At 42.7% G+C, this 22,802-nt stretch overlaps 1 protein-coding gene across 5 annotated transcripts in view; it reads left to right on the top strand.

The window, feature by feature from the left end:
• The first annotated feature begins 2,674 nt into the window (after positions 1-2,674).
• Positions 2,675-22,802, top strand: part of TNS3 (tensin 3) — a 265,299-nt gene continuing 245,171 nt past the window's right edge. For 4 of the 5 annotated variants that reach the window (XM_068936084.1, XM_068936082.1, XM_068936083.1 and 1 more), the window contains exon 1: positions 2,675-2,792. In XM_068936084.1, the coding sequence (XP_068792185.1) occupies positions 2,703-2,792 (90 nt within the window). In that variant the 5' untranslated portion in view covers positions 2,675-2,702. The remainder of the gene's footprint in view (positions 2,793-22,802) is intronic. The other variant, XM_068936085.1, reaches the window with a different exon arrangement.

Genomic DNA, 22,802 nt, shown 5'->3' with positions numbered 1-22,802 from the left:
ACCCTCACTTTGCCTCAGGCCATGGTCATTATTCTCTAGGAAGTGACCTATGTCTCAGCAACGATTACTTAGTTAATGTGAATCCCGTACACATCAGTGCATTGTTTGTTCTTTCTTTCCCCAGACTCCTTGGTCCTCCTTAACCTCCCTCTGGTTTTGCTTGTGAGAAGGCTGAAACGTACCTTTTCTAACTGCTAGCAATGGTGGAGGAAGTAGGAGGGGGGACTGAGTAGTAAGGGGAACTCTAGAGTTCCTTCCATTCATATTTACTGAAATAATGATATGTCATTAATACTTGCGTGCCCTTCCTTTAAATAAAAACAGGTTTAGTATTTTCTTTGAAAAGACACCCTTTTCATTGCAGGTGCTGCACTGGATCAGGTTTGTGGTGATGAGTTCCCTGAATTCCTGATTATTGGACACTGAGAGCATTCAATATGTCAAGGATAGGCACACAGTCTTGTAGAGCCAAAATGCAATTCTCTTGTAATCATGAAACAAATAACCACCGAGTATTTTTGCATACAGGTGCCAGAGTTAATGAGTAACCCAGAGGGGAACAGAGAATTTGAGTCCCAAAATGCTCTCAGTTGCTCACGTTAAACTAAGTTGTACTAAAGCTCTGTGGTCTCTTTTGCAAGATTAGAAGACAAGCTGCCCAGCAGCACTGAAGAATCTGTCTGCTAAAGGAAGTGGTAGCACTAGTCAAGATAGACATAACTTTAATGTTATCTACCGGAAGCATGATCCGCTGTTCCCTTCTAATGCCCACAGAAGCTGGATGCTTGATTCTACTTTGCTTTTGAGCAAAAATTACTCCTCCTCCTCTTTTTTTTTTTCTTCCCCTAGGACAGGCAGCAGAGACAAGAAACCTTCACTTGAGTAGTTCAGCTTTGCAAACCATTTCACATATACCAGGCCATCTTCAGAAGTTGTCAGTAATTAAACTTAGAGTAAAAGCAGTAAAGGAATGGAAATGATAATTTAAATATGGTAAAGCAGTGAAAAATCCTTTCTCAAGGGGTCGATACTTCTGAAGTTATACCACTTAGCTTCTGCAGAGGGATTTCAAACCTATACATAGCCACTCCTACACTGTCAAACTACCAATACTGACTTCAGGTCTCTCCTCTTCCTATATAAGGTCTTTTATCTGTGGAGCAGTCAGCAAGCACCAGATGAAGTAACCCCACTGGGAGTGGATGAGCCAATACAACTGCTAGCTGGAGAGGTTGCTTTTGACTAGCTCATAGAAGTCACCTACGCACATACACATTCCTGTATTATAACTCCAATGGGTTTGAGAAGTTTCAAATATAGCTTGTTACTCACGATTTGCGACTTCTCAATGAAAAGCTTACATGACAACATCAGACCGTGGCATTACCTAAGAACAGCACTTGCTGTGGCAGTGACCCTTCCTCCCTTAATCTGTTCCTCGTCCTGCAAAAATAACATATTTGTGCATTCAGACTCTGTGAACAGTGTGTTGGAGTAATAGCAGCAGGGGGACGGGTAGATTTATGCAATGAAAAGAAGCTGTCAGCCTAGAAACCACCCCCATGTAGGCTACCGAGTGCATACCTGAATTGCCTGCTGCAACCAGAAAAGCCCTACCAGTGTTAGGACTGCTGGAGTTCACCACTTAAATTATTATGTATCCGAGGCTGCTTGCTCTAACGACACAACTCATTTTGTGAAGCAAAATGGCTTAAGTGTCTTTAAATAAAAGAGCGCCTGCTCTAATGGGAGCCAAGCACTGGGTCAGAGCACCTAAGTGATACAAATAACTAACAACACTGTTGAAAACAATTTAACTGTTTCTTCCTTTTTAGCTGTATGAAAGACAGGCTGTTTTGAACTAAATCCTAACATGCCAGGTGTTACCACCACGCAAACGTTTAGAAACGACTTCTGATCTCTCCTGCTGGCAGTGGAAGAACAAAACCCATCGGCCCAGTGCCTCCAAATCCATTTTAAGACGCTGCCGCCAGGCCATCGAAGTTCGGGTAACAAACTCCCACTGGCCCAGGCACCTTTTCACACGGCAGGCGGGAGGGAGGTCGCTCAGACGCCGCTGGAGCTTCTCCGGGCGCCCGAGAAGGGCGGATCGCCGCGTCCTCCTTGCTCGCGGCGCAGGGACCCGGGAACCGCGGCGAGGGGGTGCCCGCAGCCCCTGCGCAGCCGGCCGCGCTCTCCTGTCCCCTCCTGCCCGGTAGCAGCGCGCGGCGTTTCGCCGGCGGGGAAAATTAAGTCGCGTTAAAAAGCCAGAGGGAATTAAACTAACGCGCGCGGGCAGCCCGGCGGCGCGTAAGCGGCGGGAAATCCTCCCCCGCCGCCCCGGCCCGGCCCGACTTCGCCCCCCTCCTGAAACCCCGCTCCCAAAGCCGTCCTGGGGACGGACGTTAAGCAGGCACGGCGGGAGCCCGAGCTGCTCGTCTCAGCGAGGCGCCTCTCTGCCCTCCCCCCCCGCCACCCCCCCCGGCCAAAAAGCCGTGCGCGCAGCCGGCCAACGCCGCTGCTCCGCCAGTCCGGCGGCTCTATAGCACCCGCGGCGCCCGTCTGCTGCCACCGGCCCCGGTAGGCGCAGGGAGGCAGAGGCGGCCGGGCAAGGAGCTGCGCCATGGCGGGCCGCGGCGGCTGAGGGGCGGGCCGCCCGCCCGCTCGCCGGGGCTGGGGCCGGCGGCTGTCCCCGCCGCCCCATGGGCTGCCGGCTGAGCCTGGCGGGCCTGGGCCGGGCGCCGCCGCCGGATCGCCGCCGCTGCGTGGCGCGGGAGGAGGCCGAGATGCAGGTGTGTGTGGGGGGGGCGGGGGACGAGGGGAGGTGGCCGCCGCCGCCCCGTCCGCGGGGCCTCACAGCTGCCGAAACCTGGGAGGGGGGACGCAGGGGCACCGCTCCGCCGGGGAGCTGCCGGGCCCGGCGTGGCCGCGCTGCTGGGGGCGGCAGGCCAGCACCGCCCCGCCCCCCCAAAAAGACAGCACCCCAAACCCAAGAGTTTGGGGTTATGCCGGACCGCTTTTCCCCGCGCGTTGTGACCGCTGCTGGCGAGCTGCCGGCGGCGCAGGCTAAGCCCGCCGTGGTGGCTCCGTCCAGCAGCAGTCCTTTTCGTAAGGGGCTCGCGCCGGCTAGAGACCGTTAGCGTGACCGTTAGCGTGAGCGTTGGGCGCGTCCCTGCGCGGGAGGGGGGGGGGGCGCTGCGAGGCGGCAGGCGGCCTGGCAGAAAGTTTGTCACGGCTGCCCCAATCTGCCCTTTTTTTTCCTCCACGCCCCCCCCCCCCCAACCCACCCAACGTTATTGCCCTGCGGTCAGAAAACGCGCGTTGCTCTGAGGCGACGTAAGGATGAATCCCGGGGGGGGGGGGTCAGTCTGAGGGACGTGTATCAGCTTTTCAGGGGTAGGAAAGTCTGTCCAACTTCAAATACATTATTATTATGTCTTTTAAGCCTCTGTGATTTCAGTCACGGGCTCCCCTTGGCTTTATGACTCTGGTCAAAACGAGGGAAATTGCCCCAGTCGCAGCCTTGCAGGCACAAATGCAAACAGGAGCGCCCCAAATCCCGCTGGAGTGCTAGCCAAGAGTGCCCCAGCCCAGCGCGCGCCTTCCAGGGGCACGTCCAAGCATCCCTGGCTGGCTAGCCAAACCTCTGGACCTTTGAAGCCCCCACCTCCTTCTGGGTTACCTCTGAAAGCTCAGTTCAGCTGTGGATTTAAATTAACGCTTAATTTCAAGCATGTGTTTAAATGTTTTTGTCGCCTTGGGTCCTGTGCGCTGCAGTCATCCCCCCTCTCCTCTTGCGTGCTTAAATAAGCATCCTCTTTCATTTCAAATCCCTTCTGAAAACATACTATTTCTGTTGGAACCTTTCAAGATTAGTTTCCCAGAAATTCATGAATAATATACCCCACAAGGGGTAAACTGTGGAGACGTGCTGAAGAATCGTTACTGCTTTGGGGCTCCCTGTGGCCATCTCATGTGTGCCCTGTCTGTGAAACCATCTCCATCAGTCCTGTGTCTCTCATGTCAAACCCAAGTGGCTTCAGATATCCATTTTATTGTAGAAAGCTGCCAAGGGAATCTTGAGTGTGTGTTTCCCTGCCAGAATTGCTCTCCTTTGAGGTGTAAGGTGGCCAATGTTCTATCCTAGACAAGTGACTCATTTAAAGGGCTGAAATTTTGCCTGCTATCAGGATTAGAAAAAGGAACTTTATTCTGTTTGAAAGCAGATATCTCTCTAGTGATCTCTTGCCAAAGTGACGTGGATCAATATTAAACCTGAACAACATAATGGAGAATGAAGAGAAAAATTACTGTAACAATTTTTTTTTTGCAGAGATTGCTGAGTTATCAGTTTTTTGGTAGCTCCAGCACCATGAATAAATGATCATAAACTCTCCTCTCTTAAGAGGACAGCGAGAGGGGGGGAAAAAACAAGCACTGAGATAAGGAAAGCTGGTGCTTTCCTTAGCATCTGTGTATAGGGATATTTAATTCCCTGTGGGGAACACCCCTAAGCAGGGGTGTGTGTGTGTGTGTGTGTGTGTGTATGAAACAAATGAGCAGCAGGGACTGCTGGGGCTTCACCACCTTCAGGAGCTGATTAGATTTAAATGAAGTACCCAATTCTGTGAAAAGGATGGTCTGCATTCTTCTCTTATTTGCAGTAGTATAAATCAAGAGTTTCTTCTCTGAAGCCAATTATATTTCATCAGTTTAAAATTAGTGTGAGTGATAGGGGAAGCTGGGCCAGTAATTCTCAAAATATTGGTTATAAAATGAGTTTAAATGATGGAGTAGTCTACAAAGCTGGCATAGGCTCCAATTTGTGCTGCTATTATGGAACAGAAAACATGTGGGCAGGATGTATTAACATCAGTGGCTTTCTTTTACATCTGGAACATGAAAAAGCAGGCAACAAGCAACGGCTTAAAATATGAGCTTTCTATATTGTTGAATTCCTATTGATCTTTCTCTTCCAGCAGGAAGCTATATAATTATACAACAGGCCATCTGAATGTCTGCCACTATGTGGCTGAAATAATAGTAATATTAGACATTAACGTTCTGCCTCAGAATATGCCAAAAAGTCTTAGACCAAAGCTGAGGAGGAAAATAGCCTGAATTTGACTCTAGAAAAGTATTTTAAATAATGGATCTATTTTTGATTTTTTTTGTATTTTCTGAGGGTTTTTTTTTTTTGAAATTTTCTAATATATTTACACTAGGCATTTATTTTCTCTTGAAATTAATGGAATTAACCTAAAGTTGGCACTACTGACACAGGTTCAAGGTGACTTCTGAAACAGAGTGACTGTTGAATTCCCAGCTCGATCTGGACTGGACTCGGAGTAGAATGCAAGCACTGCCTTTGGCTCCGGTTTTGTAGGCAGCCTTTTCTGAGCAGATCCCCGTGTTACCTGAAGACTCATTGTCTTTGTGTACAGTATTGTTAGGGACCTCGATGAGGCCAGACTCCTTAGTGTTGCAGTTCTTGGGATAGTTTTTCTCCTTGGGAAGTGAGCGTTGGAGATGAGACTTGTCTGCATGTGGTTTCTGGTAATTTCACTTCAAGGACTGATGTTTGTAGAGCTAATGACAATTTATGATAAAAAGTACCTGTGTTTTGCATTGCTTATTTCTCTTGAAAAAGAAATAAGGTACACAGTTCTGCTATCTTATGTCAGCAAGAAAAAAGCAATAGTGGAAACGGAAGTATAGAGTAAAGCAACTTTTTCAGGGTGGTTCATCAAGTATATAAAAGACTTCAGGTTTCCTGATCCTCAGCATAGTTCTTTTCCATTGAAGTATGATGCTTTTTTTAAGTAATGAGTTGTCCCTTGTAAGTGGACAAGTCGGAGTGGATCTCCATGTTGCCTTCTTTATACAGTAGGTGTCCAAATTATATCTTAATATCCCTGATTCTGGGTGAAAGTGTGCAAACGTGAGGATGCTACTCTACTTCAGAGAGCAGTCAGCTTCCTGCAGGGAGAAGATGGACCATTAATATTCTGGCTTCCACCATTGATGACTTACTTGCACAGATGCAAAGAATAGGAAGAAAACTAGTTCTTCCCAGGAGGAAATATTTTTAATGGTTTTGGATTGACAACTAAGCACATAGCAGCATTGTGGGCACAAACTGCCCACAGGCTCAGAAGTCTTTAGCTTCATTTCCTTGTATTGTGTTATGCAGCAGAAAATTCAGGGTAGAACAACAAGAATCGTTAAGAATTTTTTTTTTTTTGCCGGTGTTATGTCTTCCGTGCATATTGCAGGTCATGATGGCGGCAACTCTAAAAGACAGCCAATGGGGGCATTATTAGTCAAAGCCTATTAAATCAGCTGATGGATCCAGTGGGCCAATAACCCTTTTGTTAATAAATGAGTTCTTTGATCTAGTTTGTACATTTTAAAACAAAGTGACATCATTATCATATGTAGATATGATATGATCATATGTAGATGGGAACTTAGCCTATGTATCTTGCTCCCCCTCTCTTACTTAAACAGTCACGTTAACTCCTGCAATGATGTCCCTGGTGCTGCCATTGTTTAGTACATATCTTAGGGAAAAGGAGGACAGCCTAATATGGACTAAGGAACATTAGGCAACTAGAATTTTTTCCAGGATCTGGTTCTTTAAATGCAAGTTTCCTATCCTCATATTTTTAATGACCAAGGAAAACAAAACAAGGGATTTTCAAAAACCTCAAGCACTTTTATTTAGTATAGCATTCAGGTTTCCGAGTGGCTTCAGACAGGTGAAATAATACATCAAAATGTAAAGGCTGTTAACTGGAAAGAGTTACCTCGTCACTTTATTATCCTGTCTTTGCCTTCTGTCTGTCTGACTGTTGTGATTTGTCCTGTGGCAAATATACTGGATACTTCTCATTCATTTTAGTCTAGTTTTGTGCTGGTTTATAGGAAGAGGGAAGTAATGTCTTCTAAAAAAAGAAATGCAGTTTCAAAACTTAACTAACAATTATTTCCTTAGAGGAAACAATAAGCAAAGAAGGAATTAACACACTTTCTCCCTCCAAAAGAATACTATGTGAACGTTAGAAAAGAAAAATCCTCAAATTGCTTGGTTACTGCCCTGAGCTGACATCCTGTCAGATGAACAACTTTCCCATGAAGCTTACAATGGAAAGCTATTTGTTTGGAGTTTGTGGGTTCCTTTGAGCATTGCTGTGGTTTTATAATTTCAGAATTGTTTCTCCCCTCAGATTACATATGCTAAATTGTATTCGCCCAAAAGAAAATTTGTAGGTGGTTCTATGGGGCTCTTACGTAAAGAGACAGGTTTCCCAGATCATAGATAGTCTCTTGTTATCCAGGAAACCAATAGAATAAAAGTATCAAAGAGAATAGTGAGGGGGGAAAATGTATGTGTTGAATATGTAAGTAGGTGCGATCTGCTTCAACTCTAGTTAGTTTAAAGAAAGGGAGGTAAAATGCTTTCAATCGCCCTGGCATTTCATAAAGCTGCTACTTTGCATGGGTTCAGATAATAATACATGTCATATGATCACTGATGGGCTTGCGTAACTATGCAAAGCAATGATTAAATTATCGTCATTGTTATTCAAATATGCCCATTCTTTTAGGGGATGTGGAATGAGATCCATGCTCCTTTTCCCATTTCTCTTTCTTTCTAGCTGGTCCTTCCTCCTTTCCTCGGGGCTGACATGGCTCCCATGGCCATGTCAAGCAGACATGTCAAGCTCCCGTGGCCATGTCAAGCAGGAGCAGAGAGCGCTCCTGCTGATTTTAATAAATGCTTAAGTGGCACTGGTGCCCTAACGGCGCTCTCTTATCTCTCATGAAAATGTAAAATGTTAGCAGCGTTTCCCTTCCCTTCCTCCTTCTCTTTCTTCTACTCATTACATACGAGATTAAGGAAGTATCTCTGCCGAGTCTGCCGTGATTGAATGTGTACTAGCTCACGCAACATAGTTCTTAATTGAACAAAGCACTTTTGAATATTGTTTAACATTAAGTGATTTCTTAAGCCTGTTCCTATTCAGTAAAATATTTAAGTGCTCATGCGCTCTTGACATCAGCAGAACCTGAAAATAAATATTAAACATGATGAAATATTTGGCTGAATTAAAGCTTAGGCTGGTGACCCATGGATGGTGCTGGTCATGATAACTCTTCCCCCCACTTGAAGAAAACCATACTAATACTCTTCCTTATGCCTTCTTATATTTTCCTCCCAGGAGATAATGTCTTTGTGTTTCCTTTTGCTTCGCTGGCTCCTCTCACATGTCCTTGCAAAAACAGCTTTCTCACCTGCTGTCCTCTTTTTCCCCCTAATTTGGCTGTCTAGATTCCATGATGCTTAGGTATGAAATTGTATCTGCGATGTGTCCTGCCTGGTATAAATTTCCACATGTTTAACCCTGATATTTCATGTTCTAACAACTGAGAAATAGGTAATAATTCTTTACTTGACTCTGGTATTTCTTAGACGTCTTTTTGTTTGTTTTGTTGCTTCCAGTGGTAGGACTTTCCATATTAAGTTTTCCATCAATTCCTTTTGCTTATCTTCCTCGTTCAGAAATGTTTTTCTTGGTCTCAGTTTGCCAAGGCAACAAATGATTGGAGTGATTGGCTCGATACTGTTTAAAGTGACATTGGTTTAGCCATCAGATGCTTGGAAAACCAGGTCCCAACTTCAGATGTCTTAAGTACTCCAAGATGAATTGCTAGTTGTTTATGTATAACGTTGATCCTGGTTTATATATCTGCAGTTGCTGAATTAGGATCAGATTCTGCATCTCTTACAGCGACAAAACTTACAATGCAAAGTCAAGCTCTTTGCAGCTCTGCTGTTAGCACTGTAAGAGACAACAGGTACAACATAAAACACGTAAGTAAGGTTAAGAATCCTGATTCAGCCTCATACAAACTCTTAGCTGATAATGACTGCTCAAAGTTTCCAGGCATGCAGAGATAATTCTTACCCGGGAAATGATTTATACAGGATATAAGGCTCTGGGACCAGTTAAAATTCAGATACCCTACAGAGAATTGGACTTAGATTTCAGGGTTTTTTTTCCCCCCACCTCTCGCGTGGGGCAGTTGTTCACAGGATCCTTCATGTTAGCTGCCTTATGTATGGGCTGGGTGGAAGAGGCGTATGTGGGGAGCACCGTGGAACGAAAGGGGGATTTAAGTTTGAAGCCAGCTGAAAGCGTGCAGGAAGCTCTGTAAGCTGTTACGCTGCGCTCCCTTTCTTTGTTTATGTGAGTTCTCACCATCTAGGTTTGACTGTTAGAAAGGCTATGGTACATAGTACTTCACAAGTACTATGTACAAGAGAGTAGAAGGGCAAGAGAGTCCCAACGGCTGGATGTTGAAGCTGCCTTCATGTTGTGAATTCATTGTGTGTGACCTGGCACTTTCTCCGATTGATCGCTTTTAGGAAAAACCTTTTCCTGCCCTATGGCCAAAAAAACCCCAAATGTGAAATGACTTTCTCTCAAAATGGATGAAGAGAAGATAGCAATGCACTAACTTCTTGTTTCTTTTCTCCTTCCAGCCTGTCCTCTTTTCAGTACAAAAAAAGCCAGGATAAACAGGATAAACTTTCCAGCTAGACAAAATTTTACATTCCGGTTGTGTTTGCTTGAGTTACCGTGGCAAAAAGTAAGCATGTGCCTACACTAGTGCTGAGTGTGTGCTGGATGTTTCTCAGTGTTCGCAAAGGATTGCCGTTCTTTTTGTCCTGCTTTGTAGTTCCTTGCAAGGTGGCGGGGAGAGGAGTTTATGACTCCCTTTCATGACTACTGAAGGCATTATGAGATAGCGTTTGGCAGCTCACCCATTCAGGGCTTTAACAGTGCTTTTTTCCTTAGAAGAAGTGTTTTAAAAAAAAAAAGTAAAGGATTTCTTGCATTTGTCTAGCATTCTCTGCAGTCTCTGTTCTATTATTTCAGCAGTTTCTGGATCAGAAATTATTCTCTGCTTAACTGGTAGTTTGTTCTATTTGGAGAATTACGCTGGTTTCTTGTTAAATGATCTGTTAGTTATAAGATCAGATGGGAAAAGAAGTTTGGCCTAGAAGGCACAAGGCTAGAAGACACAGTGCAAATATTTTCGCTAGAGAAGTAGAACAAGAATAAGTGTGAGAAACATCTGAAATATATAGGGACATCTTTATGCTTTATGTCTCAAGCAGTCACTTTAATTGAAGTTCTGTCTGAAAGGTACTTGAATTCATTTTGAAGCATACCTCCACTTGCACGATTAGCAGTATACCCAAAATAAAACTTGCATCTAAAGTCTTAGAGATTGATTCTCCTGCAAATGAAGGAAACTACAACCTAAATCAGCTTGTAAACAGTATAGGAATTTTTAAATCATCATTTTGCTTCAGATTTTTCAGTTTATCCATCATCTCTGTCATGACACAGCACTCTTTCATCTTGGCTGTAATGAAAGAAATGGAGCAGTGAAAAGAGACTCACCCAAAAAAACCGGTAGCACAATCTATAACATATTCTTATTTCAGGTTAGTTTCTTCAGGCTTTAACTATTAGTCAATGCTGCCTTCCAGGATAGTGGGTTCCTGGCTATTTATTTTGGTTCTTTTAAGTTCTTTTTGTGTTAAAGCCAAATACCACTGTCTTGCAGCTCCTCTCTTTTGGATTAAGGGCCTAGGTAGCCATTGCGGTTGACACGAATAAAATAGATGTGAATGTTCAACTGCCACTATTGTTTATCAGAGCTATTCCAGATCTGGGGAGAAAAGCTGAATGAAGCCTGAGCTAACTGAAGTAAATAGGTGGTATCAGTTCATTCCTGACCTGTTTCATTTTATAGCACATACATAAAACTAAAGGAGGAGATATTCAGCGTAATAGGGTACAGTCAAGTTCATTAAAGCCTTTGAGATCCTCACTTACTATCAGCCATCCAGTATGTTTTCTTGTAGACACTCTACCAAACCACTCTAGAGCTTGCCATGACAGGGCCAGCCACTTCAAATCATGATGATCAGGGAGGTAGTTTAGTCTAATACTGCTGAACTGGCTTTTTGAAATTTTTTTTGAAAACTGGCTGTTTTGAAAAGCCTGCTTCCAGCAGGCTGCCGGCATGCCTTGCTCCTTGACAATGCTGTTCTTCATCCTCAGAGTCATCATGCCTGGTCTACATAGCATGGATATCTTTCTACCGCCCTGCTTCAGCATGGACATCAGGGTCTCTCCCTCTCTGGGGAAGAGCTGACCCCTACTCCATCCCTGTCTTTCCTGGCTTCTGACCTGAGCCAGCTCATACTGTCAGGACAGCACATCCTTGAGGTGATCTGCTGCTTTCTAAAAACTTTGGACTCTGTGGACTTTAAAAAAAGTAACTTAGGTCCCAGTTCACCTTCTGAGTCATCAAAGCTGTGACTTCTGTGTCACTTTTTGGACAAATCAGTTATAACGATAATCCCAATTGCACTCTTACTCCCTGGGTATGAATATGAGCAGTTTCTTTGGCCAGGGAAGGCAGGAAGGAGGGATTAGCTTTTTTAGATAAATACTTTTTTTTTTTTTTATAAAACCCAGCACATATCTGCACATACACGCACGCGTAAATGTGTGAATGTATCCACATGGCCACAATGGTTATTACTCATCTCTCAAGTTATTTTTGGACCCCAGAATGTATTTGACCACATGGCTATACTAGTGGGGTATTATTTTAAAATCACCTAAAAGAAAGCAGTAAGTCATGATTACAGTAGATCTGAAACACACCACAGAGCTGTTCATTTTCTCGGATCATAACTTTTTACAGTTGAAATATGCCTTTACATGTGCTTGCCTTACATGGGGAGTAGTGCAAAGCCATGCCATTTTTCCTGGAGCTCCCATACCTATAGAGCAAAATATATCTTCTTTGTTCCCATATAGAATTCCGGATGGAGGGGCCAGGTCGGTTACTTTTTGACTGCAGGACTTCCAAGAGCTCTGCTAGACTGCTGCTTGCCCCTCTCATACTGGGCTGCCCTTGGCCCTTTTGTACCTTCTGCACAGAGAAGACCAGTCTTCCACAAACCTTCCCAGTCCTGACCTACACCAAATACTTCTGGCATTGTGGACGTGTTTGCCATCTGTTACAGATCTGGCAGGGATGATGGTGTTACACAGCTGATGGAAAATGGACTTCCTGTACCTGAGGAAATAGCTTTTGGATTTTTTTTTTTTGCATGATAGTAAGGGGAGGTTCTCCTCACTGTCACCAATACTTGTCATACTGCTGGCCCTAGTACCAGGCAGGCAGCTGTATGTGACATTGCAGGGAAAAGCACAGGGTAATACAGGAGAGAACTGGTTGGCCATAACCAGGACAATGTGTAAAAAGTTGCGTATACTTTCCCTTTCCTTTCGGTTAATTGATGGAGAACTGCCAGTGATGAATCAGAGCTTGGTTGCTCATAAAGCAATTTTTATTTATCAAAAACAGTTGTAAGGGGGCAAAGTGTGAATGTGCTGTCCAGCATCGCCTTTCTGTTCTTCCATGTTCTCTGTCACCTTGGTATGAAACTCTAACGAAAGAGCTTCCCCTTCATGCTTTTCTGTCAGTTATCCAAGCAATCAGAGCCACGCATATGCTCTTTTAAAGTAATAGACTCTCAAGAACTAATGCAAGTTTGGGACTTGAAAGAGCAAAAGGTTTTCATTATGCTTTTAAAGGAAATGTCAAGCATAAACTCTTTTTCATGTCCATATAAGCCCAACGGGCATGGAATGCCTGCTTCCTGCCAAATCTGGTATTAACTAGGGCTATCACTTAGAGGGAAATTAAAACCATTTGGGTCTTTGTCCTTGAAGGCTCTACCTACCCCAGTGTCTTAAGATTTATTGTGATGTCAGTTCATGGGTTTTCAGTGCACATATTCAGTATACTGCGTCAGCAACGCGGTATTACGTCCTGCACTTGAAGAATGTGTTGGTCCAGGGGCTTCATTGAGCCTGTGCACAGCAGCATAGGCTCAGTGCCTAAGGCAGGGCTTAGATATGTACTTGCGTGTACAGAGGGAGAGAGAAGGAGAGGTGATGCAGAGAGAGATGAGTGATTACAGATGGAGTTCAAGTTGGGAATTTCGATCTGGATTTCATACAGCTGTAATTTTGGTGAGCGATCCAACAAAGAGTTGTATTTTTGAGCCTGTCTTGAAGGTATCTGGAATTGTTTTTTCCTGCCTTTGTGTTCCAGCAGGAGAAAGTGCATGAGTGCTTTTGACGGGCACCGTAAGAACGGCTACGTTCACTCCGGAATAAGGACTGTGAGGGGAGCACTTCGCTCAGCTCTTCCAGTGCTGTGCCATGGGCGGCAGTGCTAACCGATGGAGGGCTGAGGTTGTGTAGAGGAAAGTCTGGGGGCTGATCTGCTACCCTGAGGAACTGTGGTTATAACCTGCCTCAGGAGGAGGAAGCTGAGGTCCCGAGCTACCCTCTGACACAAAACAGGGACTTTTGTTAACTATTCATGAGATATTTGACCCATAACCTTCTCCTGAGCCAGTCCTATGTTATTTCCCATTGACTTCTGGGTTGTTTTCGTTGCACCGAGTGTGTCCGTGCTGTGGAACAAAGAAGAATCTGTTGGCTCAAACTGAATGAAACTTGCAGGATTTTAGGGTTGGTGGACTGGGAGGTTTTAAAACTTGTTCTCGTGTCAGATCTAACCAGTGATCTAAAGGTAAAAGCTGTAGGGTTCTTCACTGTGAAACCATGTCAGAAAAATATGTGGCTGGCATTTCTTTCCTGAGCCCTAATTTGGGAAATAATTCCTATTTAGAAATGTATTTGCACGCATTGCATGAAGGCTTTCAAGATCTGAGGGTCTAGACAGAAGCAACGTTGACAGAATCCCCCAAAAGATTGATGGAATAGCCCTTTTGTCACTGAACCATAACACTTAGCAGTTTTCCCCACAGAAAAGGAACATGTTTTTAATGTATCAGCTGGGATCAATGAATGCACTGCAGCATCTGTAAAAGAAGAAATGGAAGGTTACTTCTGAAAGAAAAAATATGTTTTGTTTATTCATCTTACTTCTCACTTGCAATCCATCTTGAAAGACCATTGATGCTAAATATTCATTAAAATGTGGAATTAATCAACCAGAACTAGATGCCTGGTTTCATTGTTGATGGCCTCCCATCTTGAGAGGCAGCGGCCCTTCTTGAAGGGCCACAGCTCAGCCTGTAGCCACCCTGGCTGGGAATCCGGCATTGCTCTGTCCTCCTTGTCTTTGACAGATCTGTTGAGGTTGTCAGTATAAAAATGCTAAAAGTGTGGTTCAGAAGCTTTGAAAACCTGAACTAAACTTGAACTGGTTTCCATACTGTTGGAGGGCGTTAGATGGAAAACGAATTACATGGTAATTCACCAAAGGACAGTATTTTCAGTTCAGTTCAAATTAGTTGAAACCCTTTGTAATTCCAACTCGGATGAAGTCAAGTGAAAAGAACTGGTTCACAAGATTTAAAATACCATCTTTTTCCTGAAACATGTTATATAGTCTTAGAGTGAGAATGGTTAGCCTTGCTACAGGATTGTGCATAGAATACTTTAAAGTGGTAGTGTATAAAATACTTTAAGATACTTTAAGCCCCCACTACTGTGGGTTTAATAATTTCTGTGTAAGTCTTCAGATTCTCTGTGTTGCTTTATATGCTGTAGGACTTTTTCATTAAGGAATTTATCTATTATACTTCAATATAAAAAATAAAAGTTCTCTTTTGTATTGCAGCCTGTTAAAATATAGTGGAATAGCATGACTCCTTGTTAATAGCGCTGCTGTTGTATTCCAGCGCTAAGTTCAGTGTTTTGATCACTTATCGTCACAGCTTTTATAAAGCTAAAGAGCTGCTTAATTGAATTCTTACTTTCAACACCTTTATATCTCTGTTGTGACCGCAAACTAAAAACTGGCTTACCCTGTCAAAGCCTGACGGGGAAGATATGAAAACTGGAGTCTTCCCAACAGTTTGCATGCTCAGACTATGTTTACTGAGAAGAAAGATTTGAGTTGGGAGTTTTTAGGTATGAGGCTGGGACCCAGGCTTGAATGAGCATCAATTCACAGGGATTTGACACAGATGAATGGACTGCTGGCTGCTGGATTCGTGCAGATTCTTTGAACCACTATTTTGGCTAATGGTGAAGGGAGAATCACATTTTGCCCTTCCTGTAATAAGTCAGAGAAAACTTGCCACACGGCATTCCTCCCCTAAAATCCTGTTGGCAGTTTGGGTCGTTCTACAAAAACAGGCAGCCGAGATTAAAGAGGAAACCTTGCCAAGAAATCCTAAAAATAGAAAGCTGAAAAATATTGCTGGTGTCATTAGAAAGTTTACACCTCTAATTATTTTCATATTGTGGCCTGAAGCTCTGAAAAGCAGAGTGCATTGAAAGTATGCATCTGAAAATACTTGCACGTTTTAAATATCCTTCAAGCTGGACATTGGGCTGTGGATCGTGTTCTCCTAGAAATCTGACTCCAGAATATGAGGTAAAATTTAGAAATCATATTGCTTAAGGGTTTTTTCCACCCCTTACTGTGCTTTCAACTGAGGGGAGAATTAGATTCTGGAATGCAGAGAAATTTAAGCTAATGTATAGTTAAATCTGACTTGATCCAAATAGTAATACTGTTTTCTTACTTGGGTGGAGGGAGTAATTTTGCTTTAAGCTACACTTTAAAAAGAAAGAACACACAAAATCCATACTGAAAAAATATTTAATATATAAATACTTGTAATACTTTTTTAAAGGCTGTGCATTTTCACTGTCCACAGGACTTTTGCCTGCTCTGTGTAAGCTATTTTGTACATATGCTCTATTTCTAGAGTAAATATTGACCTAATGGAGCGTAGGAGCTGCAGAAATGTTTAGGGGGTTCAGCAAGACGCGTTGTGACTATTTATTTACTGCATCAAGCTTCCATTGAAGGTATGTAAGAAAGAAATTGCTTAGGGAAAGAAGAGGAGGAGAGCGTTAATTGCTTTATACATAGTATGGATTATTGCCTTTTTTTTTTTTCTCTGAATGATGTCTTTGCCTTTTTGAAAAGCCTAGCTAAATGAAAACACTGTGATAGTTCAAGGATTCAATATAGAGAAGAAAAAATCAAAGAACAGTAGAGTCCTTATAGGGACGTGTTTTAGCCTGATATTGTGTCCTTTTTCTGTCCTATCTTGGTGCTTTGCATGAAAAAAGGCAGAGGTTGACTGAGTAAAGTAATAGTAGTGAATATAGTTACTGGTAATGACAAGAATGGGATTTATCCCTCTGTGCTGAGTTAGGACCTTCTCAGGCTGAGGTAGGGGACCTTTGCAGTGAGCTCGTGTGTTTCCTTACATGTGCTCTAGATTTAATTTAGCTAGTTGTGTTCTAAGGTGTATCCCAAATAGTGAAGTGTCTAATGTCTGTAGTGGATCTCAACCTTATGAACGTGAGACCCCAACATCAACATTTGATGGCAGGATGTTGGATTTTCTATCTTCTGCTTAAATGAAACTACAGAAGAACCCTACCCTGATTACCTCAGAGTATGTATGTTGGCATTAGGGACTGTGTGGGTTTGAAATCCAGGTACCTTTTATATTTTGAGTTCTTCTTTTTTGAAACCATCTATCCATCTTCTGGTCCCACGAAACAAGATGATCTTTCTGTACGTATGTGACCTGCAGGCTAACATTATGCTCGTAGTATCGATCTTGATCTGTCTTCCTCACTGGGGTTAGATCCTGCTCTTTTAGAGAGACTTTCCAACTAAAGTTTTAACTTTTGGAGGATTCAGCTATTTAATTTCAGGAGCTGAGTTGTCAACTTCCAAAACCAGGTTCCAAAAAGTCCTGCTTTGAGGTTGCCGTGCTGCTGGAGAGGCCTGGAGTCACAGGGTGATTCCTTCACCGTTTTGGCAGTACATCCACTTCTAGCAGTGGCTAGATCTAATAGATCTAGTAGTGGCTCGCTAGCTAGTGGAGTGACACTAGGGTATAGTCTTTGCTTACATGGGCTAGAAATTCTTATAGGACCATTTTGCCAGAGAAGGAGCTTCCCTTGTTCTGCTGAAGGTCATCCCGTACATTCCTTAGGGGAACACAAAAAAGAAGGGATTGGAGAACAATATAGTACCTAGTGGAACTGCACGTCCTGACTGTGCTATTACTGGAGGAGGACCTCCATGTAATGATTATAATAGTCTCATGGGTTACTGCACCGAATATATCTCGAGGCATGCTTATTCAGACTTCCTTTGACCTCCCTCTTTTTTTATTGGAAAGATGTAATGCAAAAACTTAGACAAGAGAAGTTGATGTTGGGAGGACAAGGTACCAATCTAACTACGGGATTGTAACCTGTGGTTTTTTTTTTTCTTTCAAATCACTTATGAAAATGTTTTACTATGGCATAACATTGTGAGCGATGGACTCCTTGCTAACGAGGTTTTCATAATTGAATGCTCTGCAGAGTGTGGGAAAAACGGAAAGCCTGCTGTAGGAAGAAGCTGCTTCTGAGCCAGATGGATGACAACTGAGACCTAGGATTAAAGTGCAAGTGTAGGAAAGAGTTGATAATTACAGCATCAGAAACATGCAACTCTCAGAATGTGAAAGAAATCATAGGCTACAACGGAGTGGCAAAGTGCACCCAGCAGTTGGTTCACAAGGACACATTTCATTCTGTACAAACAGCATGAGGCTAACCGGATTTAGCTGCAGTGCTTTTCCAGCTGATCAACAGGAAACGGGTTCAGGCATTTGAGGCACTGATATGGTGCTGTCAATTGGTTAGTGCAAAAAGCAACATAATGTCTGGCTTTCTGATAGACTTAAGATCTGGCCCAGCGGTTGGGTGTTGTTTACTGCATTTGTTATACATGCTGTGCCTTCCTTGAAACAACGTCCTTGGGAGCTGAATATCACTCTCAGCAAAGATGTGCTCTAGCTTTTGCCCCCGGCTTTTTCTGCCTCAGTGCACTTTGCACAAATTCTCCTAGTGTTATGACTGCCTGAAAGCACCAGTGTTTTTGTAGGTGCAAAAATAATTTTCAAGGAGATAAGAATTACTTTATTTTTAGCCTCTGTCAAAGCTATCTAGAAGATAAGTACAAAGATCAAGGGAGGAAATCCTGGCTCCACGGAAGTGAGGAACAAATCTCTGCTTGGTTTGCTGGAGCCAGAACTTCATCCCAGACCTTTCACTAGGAAAGGTCTCTTCATAAATTGGTCCTTATCCTTCCGATTGTTGCATGCTTACTTATCTGAATAGCTGCGGTATTTATTTGCATCATGCATTGCTAGCGGTCATAGTTTTTCAGTACTGGGAAGCAGATGCAGGTTGAGAACGTGGGACTTTCCCTACAAAACTGTGGGAGTGCAGCAGCCAGTGATTCTGGCTATCTGACCATCGTGGACCCACGACAGGACAGTGTGTGAAGCCCAACAGCTAAATGTTGTTGAGGGAGACCAAATGGAATTACCATGTGTACTGCCACCCAGGACATTTTTATATATGCTGTGGCCTCTTGCTACATGATACAAAAATGATATTTTTTATTTGTTTACTTTTTAGAAAATGTTTTCCCACTCCTAAATTCCACCTAAACTTAGCAGGGGCTTTTGGTGCTTTGAAAATCGGTTCAGTGGCCTTCCTTCTAGTTATACTAAAAAGCTCCAGGTAAAATGGAGCAAATGAAGTCTGAGAAAGACTTGCTTCCAGAGAGTGGATGAAGGCAAATGAATCCTAAGAAGAGTTCCACAGTAATTTTTTCCACACTTCAGTTAGTGTTTAATCTATGTAATTAAGGCTAAGTACCAAAAAATAAAAGGGCTTGATTCTGTTTGGGGAAGTCAGAGTTGCAGTGGTATAGGACCACTGCAGGCTGTATCCAGGTAAGTTCCCCATAGCTGGTACGTGATGTGGTCTGCTCTAGCCAAGCACAGTGGTTGTGGTAGGTGAAGGGAAATCAGGCATGGAAACAAACGGGAAAGTCTTCTGTATGCTTGAATTGGATCCAATAGCTGGCCATGGCAGTTTCATGAGAGAAAAACAAAGAAAAACAAGTCCTGCTGCCCTCTGCCTCCTCCTGGGCAGCCGTTCTGTCCCCGCTGTGATGCATGCACTGTTTGCTGTGGGATTGTTTGGAGTGACGTATGAATGAGTTGCTATGGGAAGTTTGAAGATATCCTTCTGAAACTAATTCTAGAGATCCTAGCTGTCGCCTTGTTAAGAGGATAAGAAAAAAAACATTGCAAGGAGCCTAAACTACACTATATTCAGTAAACCTAAAGGAATACACAAATCCTGTTTGGATTTTAATTGTTATTATAATCACATTCATAATTTTTGGCTTTAAAGTGACATCCCACTCTTTCAGGCTTGAAATATTTTATTGAGGAAAAAAATAGTTCATCATTTCCTTCCTTTTCAGTTCTTGTAACTGTACTCTGTGAGTTACTACAGGAAGAATATCTTATTCTCACTTCCTGCTCTGCCTGCAAGCTGCTAATCTGGAGCACCCCTGAAACATACGCTGTTCTGATTGTTGGTCCGTCCAGGCATGTTGGAATCATATCTAAATATGCCAGGGAAGCGGCTGTTCTATGTTTATTCAGGGTCTTTTGGCACTGGGAATTAAAAAGAACAAACTTAGTGCATCCAAAACCAGAAACTGCCCCTTGCTTTCATTACATCTTTGTTGAGCAAGAGACTTCACTGATGAAAATACTGGTTGGTAGCTGTGCGTGTGAGCTCAGCCCTGAATCTCTTTCTGGCTCTCAGCAGGAGGAGAAACTGATTTTTACCAGATACTCCTGCTCCCTCTGCTTTCTTCCTACCTTAGCTGTTTAACAAAGCTGCTGCTTGATCTCTGTCTTGGCGCTCAAACCTTCAGCGACTGGGGGAGAGGAATAAAGAGAGAGGGAAGAGCGGCTGGACTCTAAAGTAGGTGGCAGGGAGTGAATGAGTTGCATGTGGAGATTCAAAAGGGAAGGGAGAGAGCAAAGGAAATCTTGGACAAGAAGCACTAGAAGAAGTCTAGCAAGGGCTAAAAAGTGAACTAGAAGTGAAACATAAAAATATCTGAAGAAAATAGAGATATTGAGAGAGAAAGGAACATTGAGTAAGGGAGGGAGGAAGCAAATAAGATGGAAAACCAGGAAGAGAGAAATTGCTGCAAGCTGCATAATTTTCTATAGTATGTGTACGTTGGCTTACGTTAATATTTATCTAAAGGTCGGGTATCCAGTCCATTAAGAATCTAGGCTTTCTACTTACGTCTTCTATAAAATGATATATTCAACCCATGTTAAGATTGGCTACTGCTCTGTTCTGACTAGAGAAGGAGCCCAGACAGGTAGTTCAAGTTTGAAGGCCAGCTTTTAGTTGGCTCAAGTTAGGTAAAATGATTTCTGCCTATTGTGTTATGCTTGGATGTTTTTGCTTTACAAACTGTGAAAGATCTAGCTTTTTAGGGAGAAGAGAGCTTGGGTTTCTCATAGAATCAGCGTAGAGCTGCAGGTCTGCACCTTTAGTGGTGGGAAGGAAAAACCTGTTTAGGTCAATGTATTTCGGTCAGTGCTGATGATTCTTTTTCATTTGTGTGTGAGGAGTAGAACTGTATCTGGTTTGTTGTGTGTGTTTTGGATATCAGTAAAGAATCAACTCTTGTAGGTTTTTAGAGATCTTATTAAATTGTAGGGGTGTGAATATAGGTATAGGAAAGCTTTGAGCAAAATGTCTTAAAATGGAAATTAAAAAAGAAATTTATGAATTACATAAAACACTTAATTTGTCAATAAACTGCCCCAAGTCTCCACATTTGCAATTGTGCTCTCCAAAACTTTCAACTCTCATGACTGAAAATATAAACCTTACCTGTTCTTATTTGATGTGAATTAAGGGATCTCTTTATATTTCTTTCACATCAGACTTCTGAACACACATATATGGCAGCACTGAAAACTATGGGCTTGTTTTCCAGCTGAGCAAGGAAAAGCATTGCTTTGAGTTCAGTTTAATCTAGGATGTGAAGAAAGAAAATTGCAAATTGTTTCTGCGGGGACAAACGAAGAGCTTGTTCAGACACACACACACATGCACCTCTGCCAGTTTTTAAAGTAATGTATAAATACAGGTATTTCTCAGTGCCAGTTGTTTCAAAGTAAAGTATTAGGAACTTTTCTTTTTGCTTCCCTGAAAAATTTGACAGCCTCTGAGTGGGTCCCTGCTACAAAATATTTGAGTATAAACTGTTTTGCTAAAATGGTGTAATTATTTGTGTGCGTTTGGGACTGTTGCAGGGTCTGAGTTGAACCCGCTCTGTTTGTGTGCCTTCTTGCCTGGAAAGCCAGAAATACATGAAGATGTTTGCCTTAACTGTGATAAGACAAAAAGACAATGTGGTTACTGTGAATACTTGAAAGATTAGAAACCAGTAAAGTAGAAGGCTACAGAATATTTCAGTGGGAAATGAAAGAATAAAGCCAAACAAAATTTTTACACAGAAAAGGAAAATACTTACTGGAACATATGGCCTCAGTATTGTTTCATACTCCTCCCCACGTCACTAAAGACTGAACCACACAGTCCAACCTGGCAGCCATGCATTAACAGGTTAGCTGAAAGCCTTTCCTATTTATCCTTTACCATTTCAGACCTGTGCTTTGAGATTTTTCTTGTGAAGTCTGTACAAAAAGTGAAATGTATGCATATGTGCGCTAGATCCTCCGTACTGAAGCTGTGTGTAGCCACCCTTCTGTATTGCTTCTTCTGCAGCTTCTTCCCTTGGCCCACGTTTCCTTCTCCTGGAGCCAGCACCTCCGTTCTGACCAAAGCAGCGGCAATATTTTGTTACTTTTTGTTGTTGTTGTCTTTTTTTTTTTTTTTTTTTTGCTTCTAACACCTTGCAGTATGAGGATCCTTCAGGTGCCAACCTATTGCTGACCTTGGCCGCAATAAAAATCTATCAGTCAGCTCATACCAACATATATGTTTAGAAGGGAACAGAGGGTTTTTATACTATTAGTGTACCAAGTATCAATCGCTGTTTTTAGTGCAGGTTGAAAGAGGAAATGGTTCAAAATAAAATGGAAAGTGCCCTGGGCTTGAAGTTTGAGGACAATAGTTGCTTTCGCCACCAGAGGGCACTACAATCTAGTAGTAGTCTCTAGACATTTTTCCCAGGCAGTGGCTGTATTGCTTCGATAGAAGAGAGACCTAGGGCAAAGAGGACTGAATCCCAGAAAGGAGTTATCATGTTGTTTTGGAAAAAAAATAGTACTTTGGGAGCAGAACTGATCCTTTTTTTGCTTCTACTTTTAGCTCCTCCTCCCTCAGGAAAAATGCAATAACATTCAACAGAAAACTCTAACTGTAGACTTCTTATTTGTACTTTTTATCTGTGCTATAGAATTTGATAGAGATTACAACTTTTTAACGTATTTTGAAAGTAATTTCTGTGAAAACTTTCTGTTCTGTTGCAATGTGATTAAAAATAGTGAAATAGCTTAAAAACCCTGCATGCTAGGGTTGCGTATCTTCAGAAGTAAGTATTTGTAGCATTGTTGTTGCCAGTGAAAATACATTAAATTAATATACATATGTGGTTATGGTGATGAATGCTATACATCGTAGTGCACTCATATGTGGCACGCAGTAATGGAAGAAAGTTTATTAAGGAAACAGCCTCCCTTCCTTTAAAAAAACAAAAACAAAAACCAACCCTTTCCAAGTCTGCGTCCTTTTGTTAATTTGCAGAAGCTTTTGCTCTCCGGAGAAGTTGCT

The sequence above is a fragment of the Struthio camelus genome, chromosome 2 (assembly GCF_040807025.1).
Source record: "Struthio camelus isolate bStrCam1 chromosome 2, bStrCam1.hap1, whole genome shotgun sequence".
Classification (NCBI taxonomy): domain Eukaryota; kingdom Metazoa; phylum Chordata; class Aves; order Struthioniformes; family Struthionidae; genus Struthio; species Struthio camelus.
The sequence above is the reverse complement of the archived record's forward strand: the minus strand, read 5'-3'. Positions and strand labels throughout refer to the sequence as shown.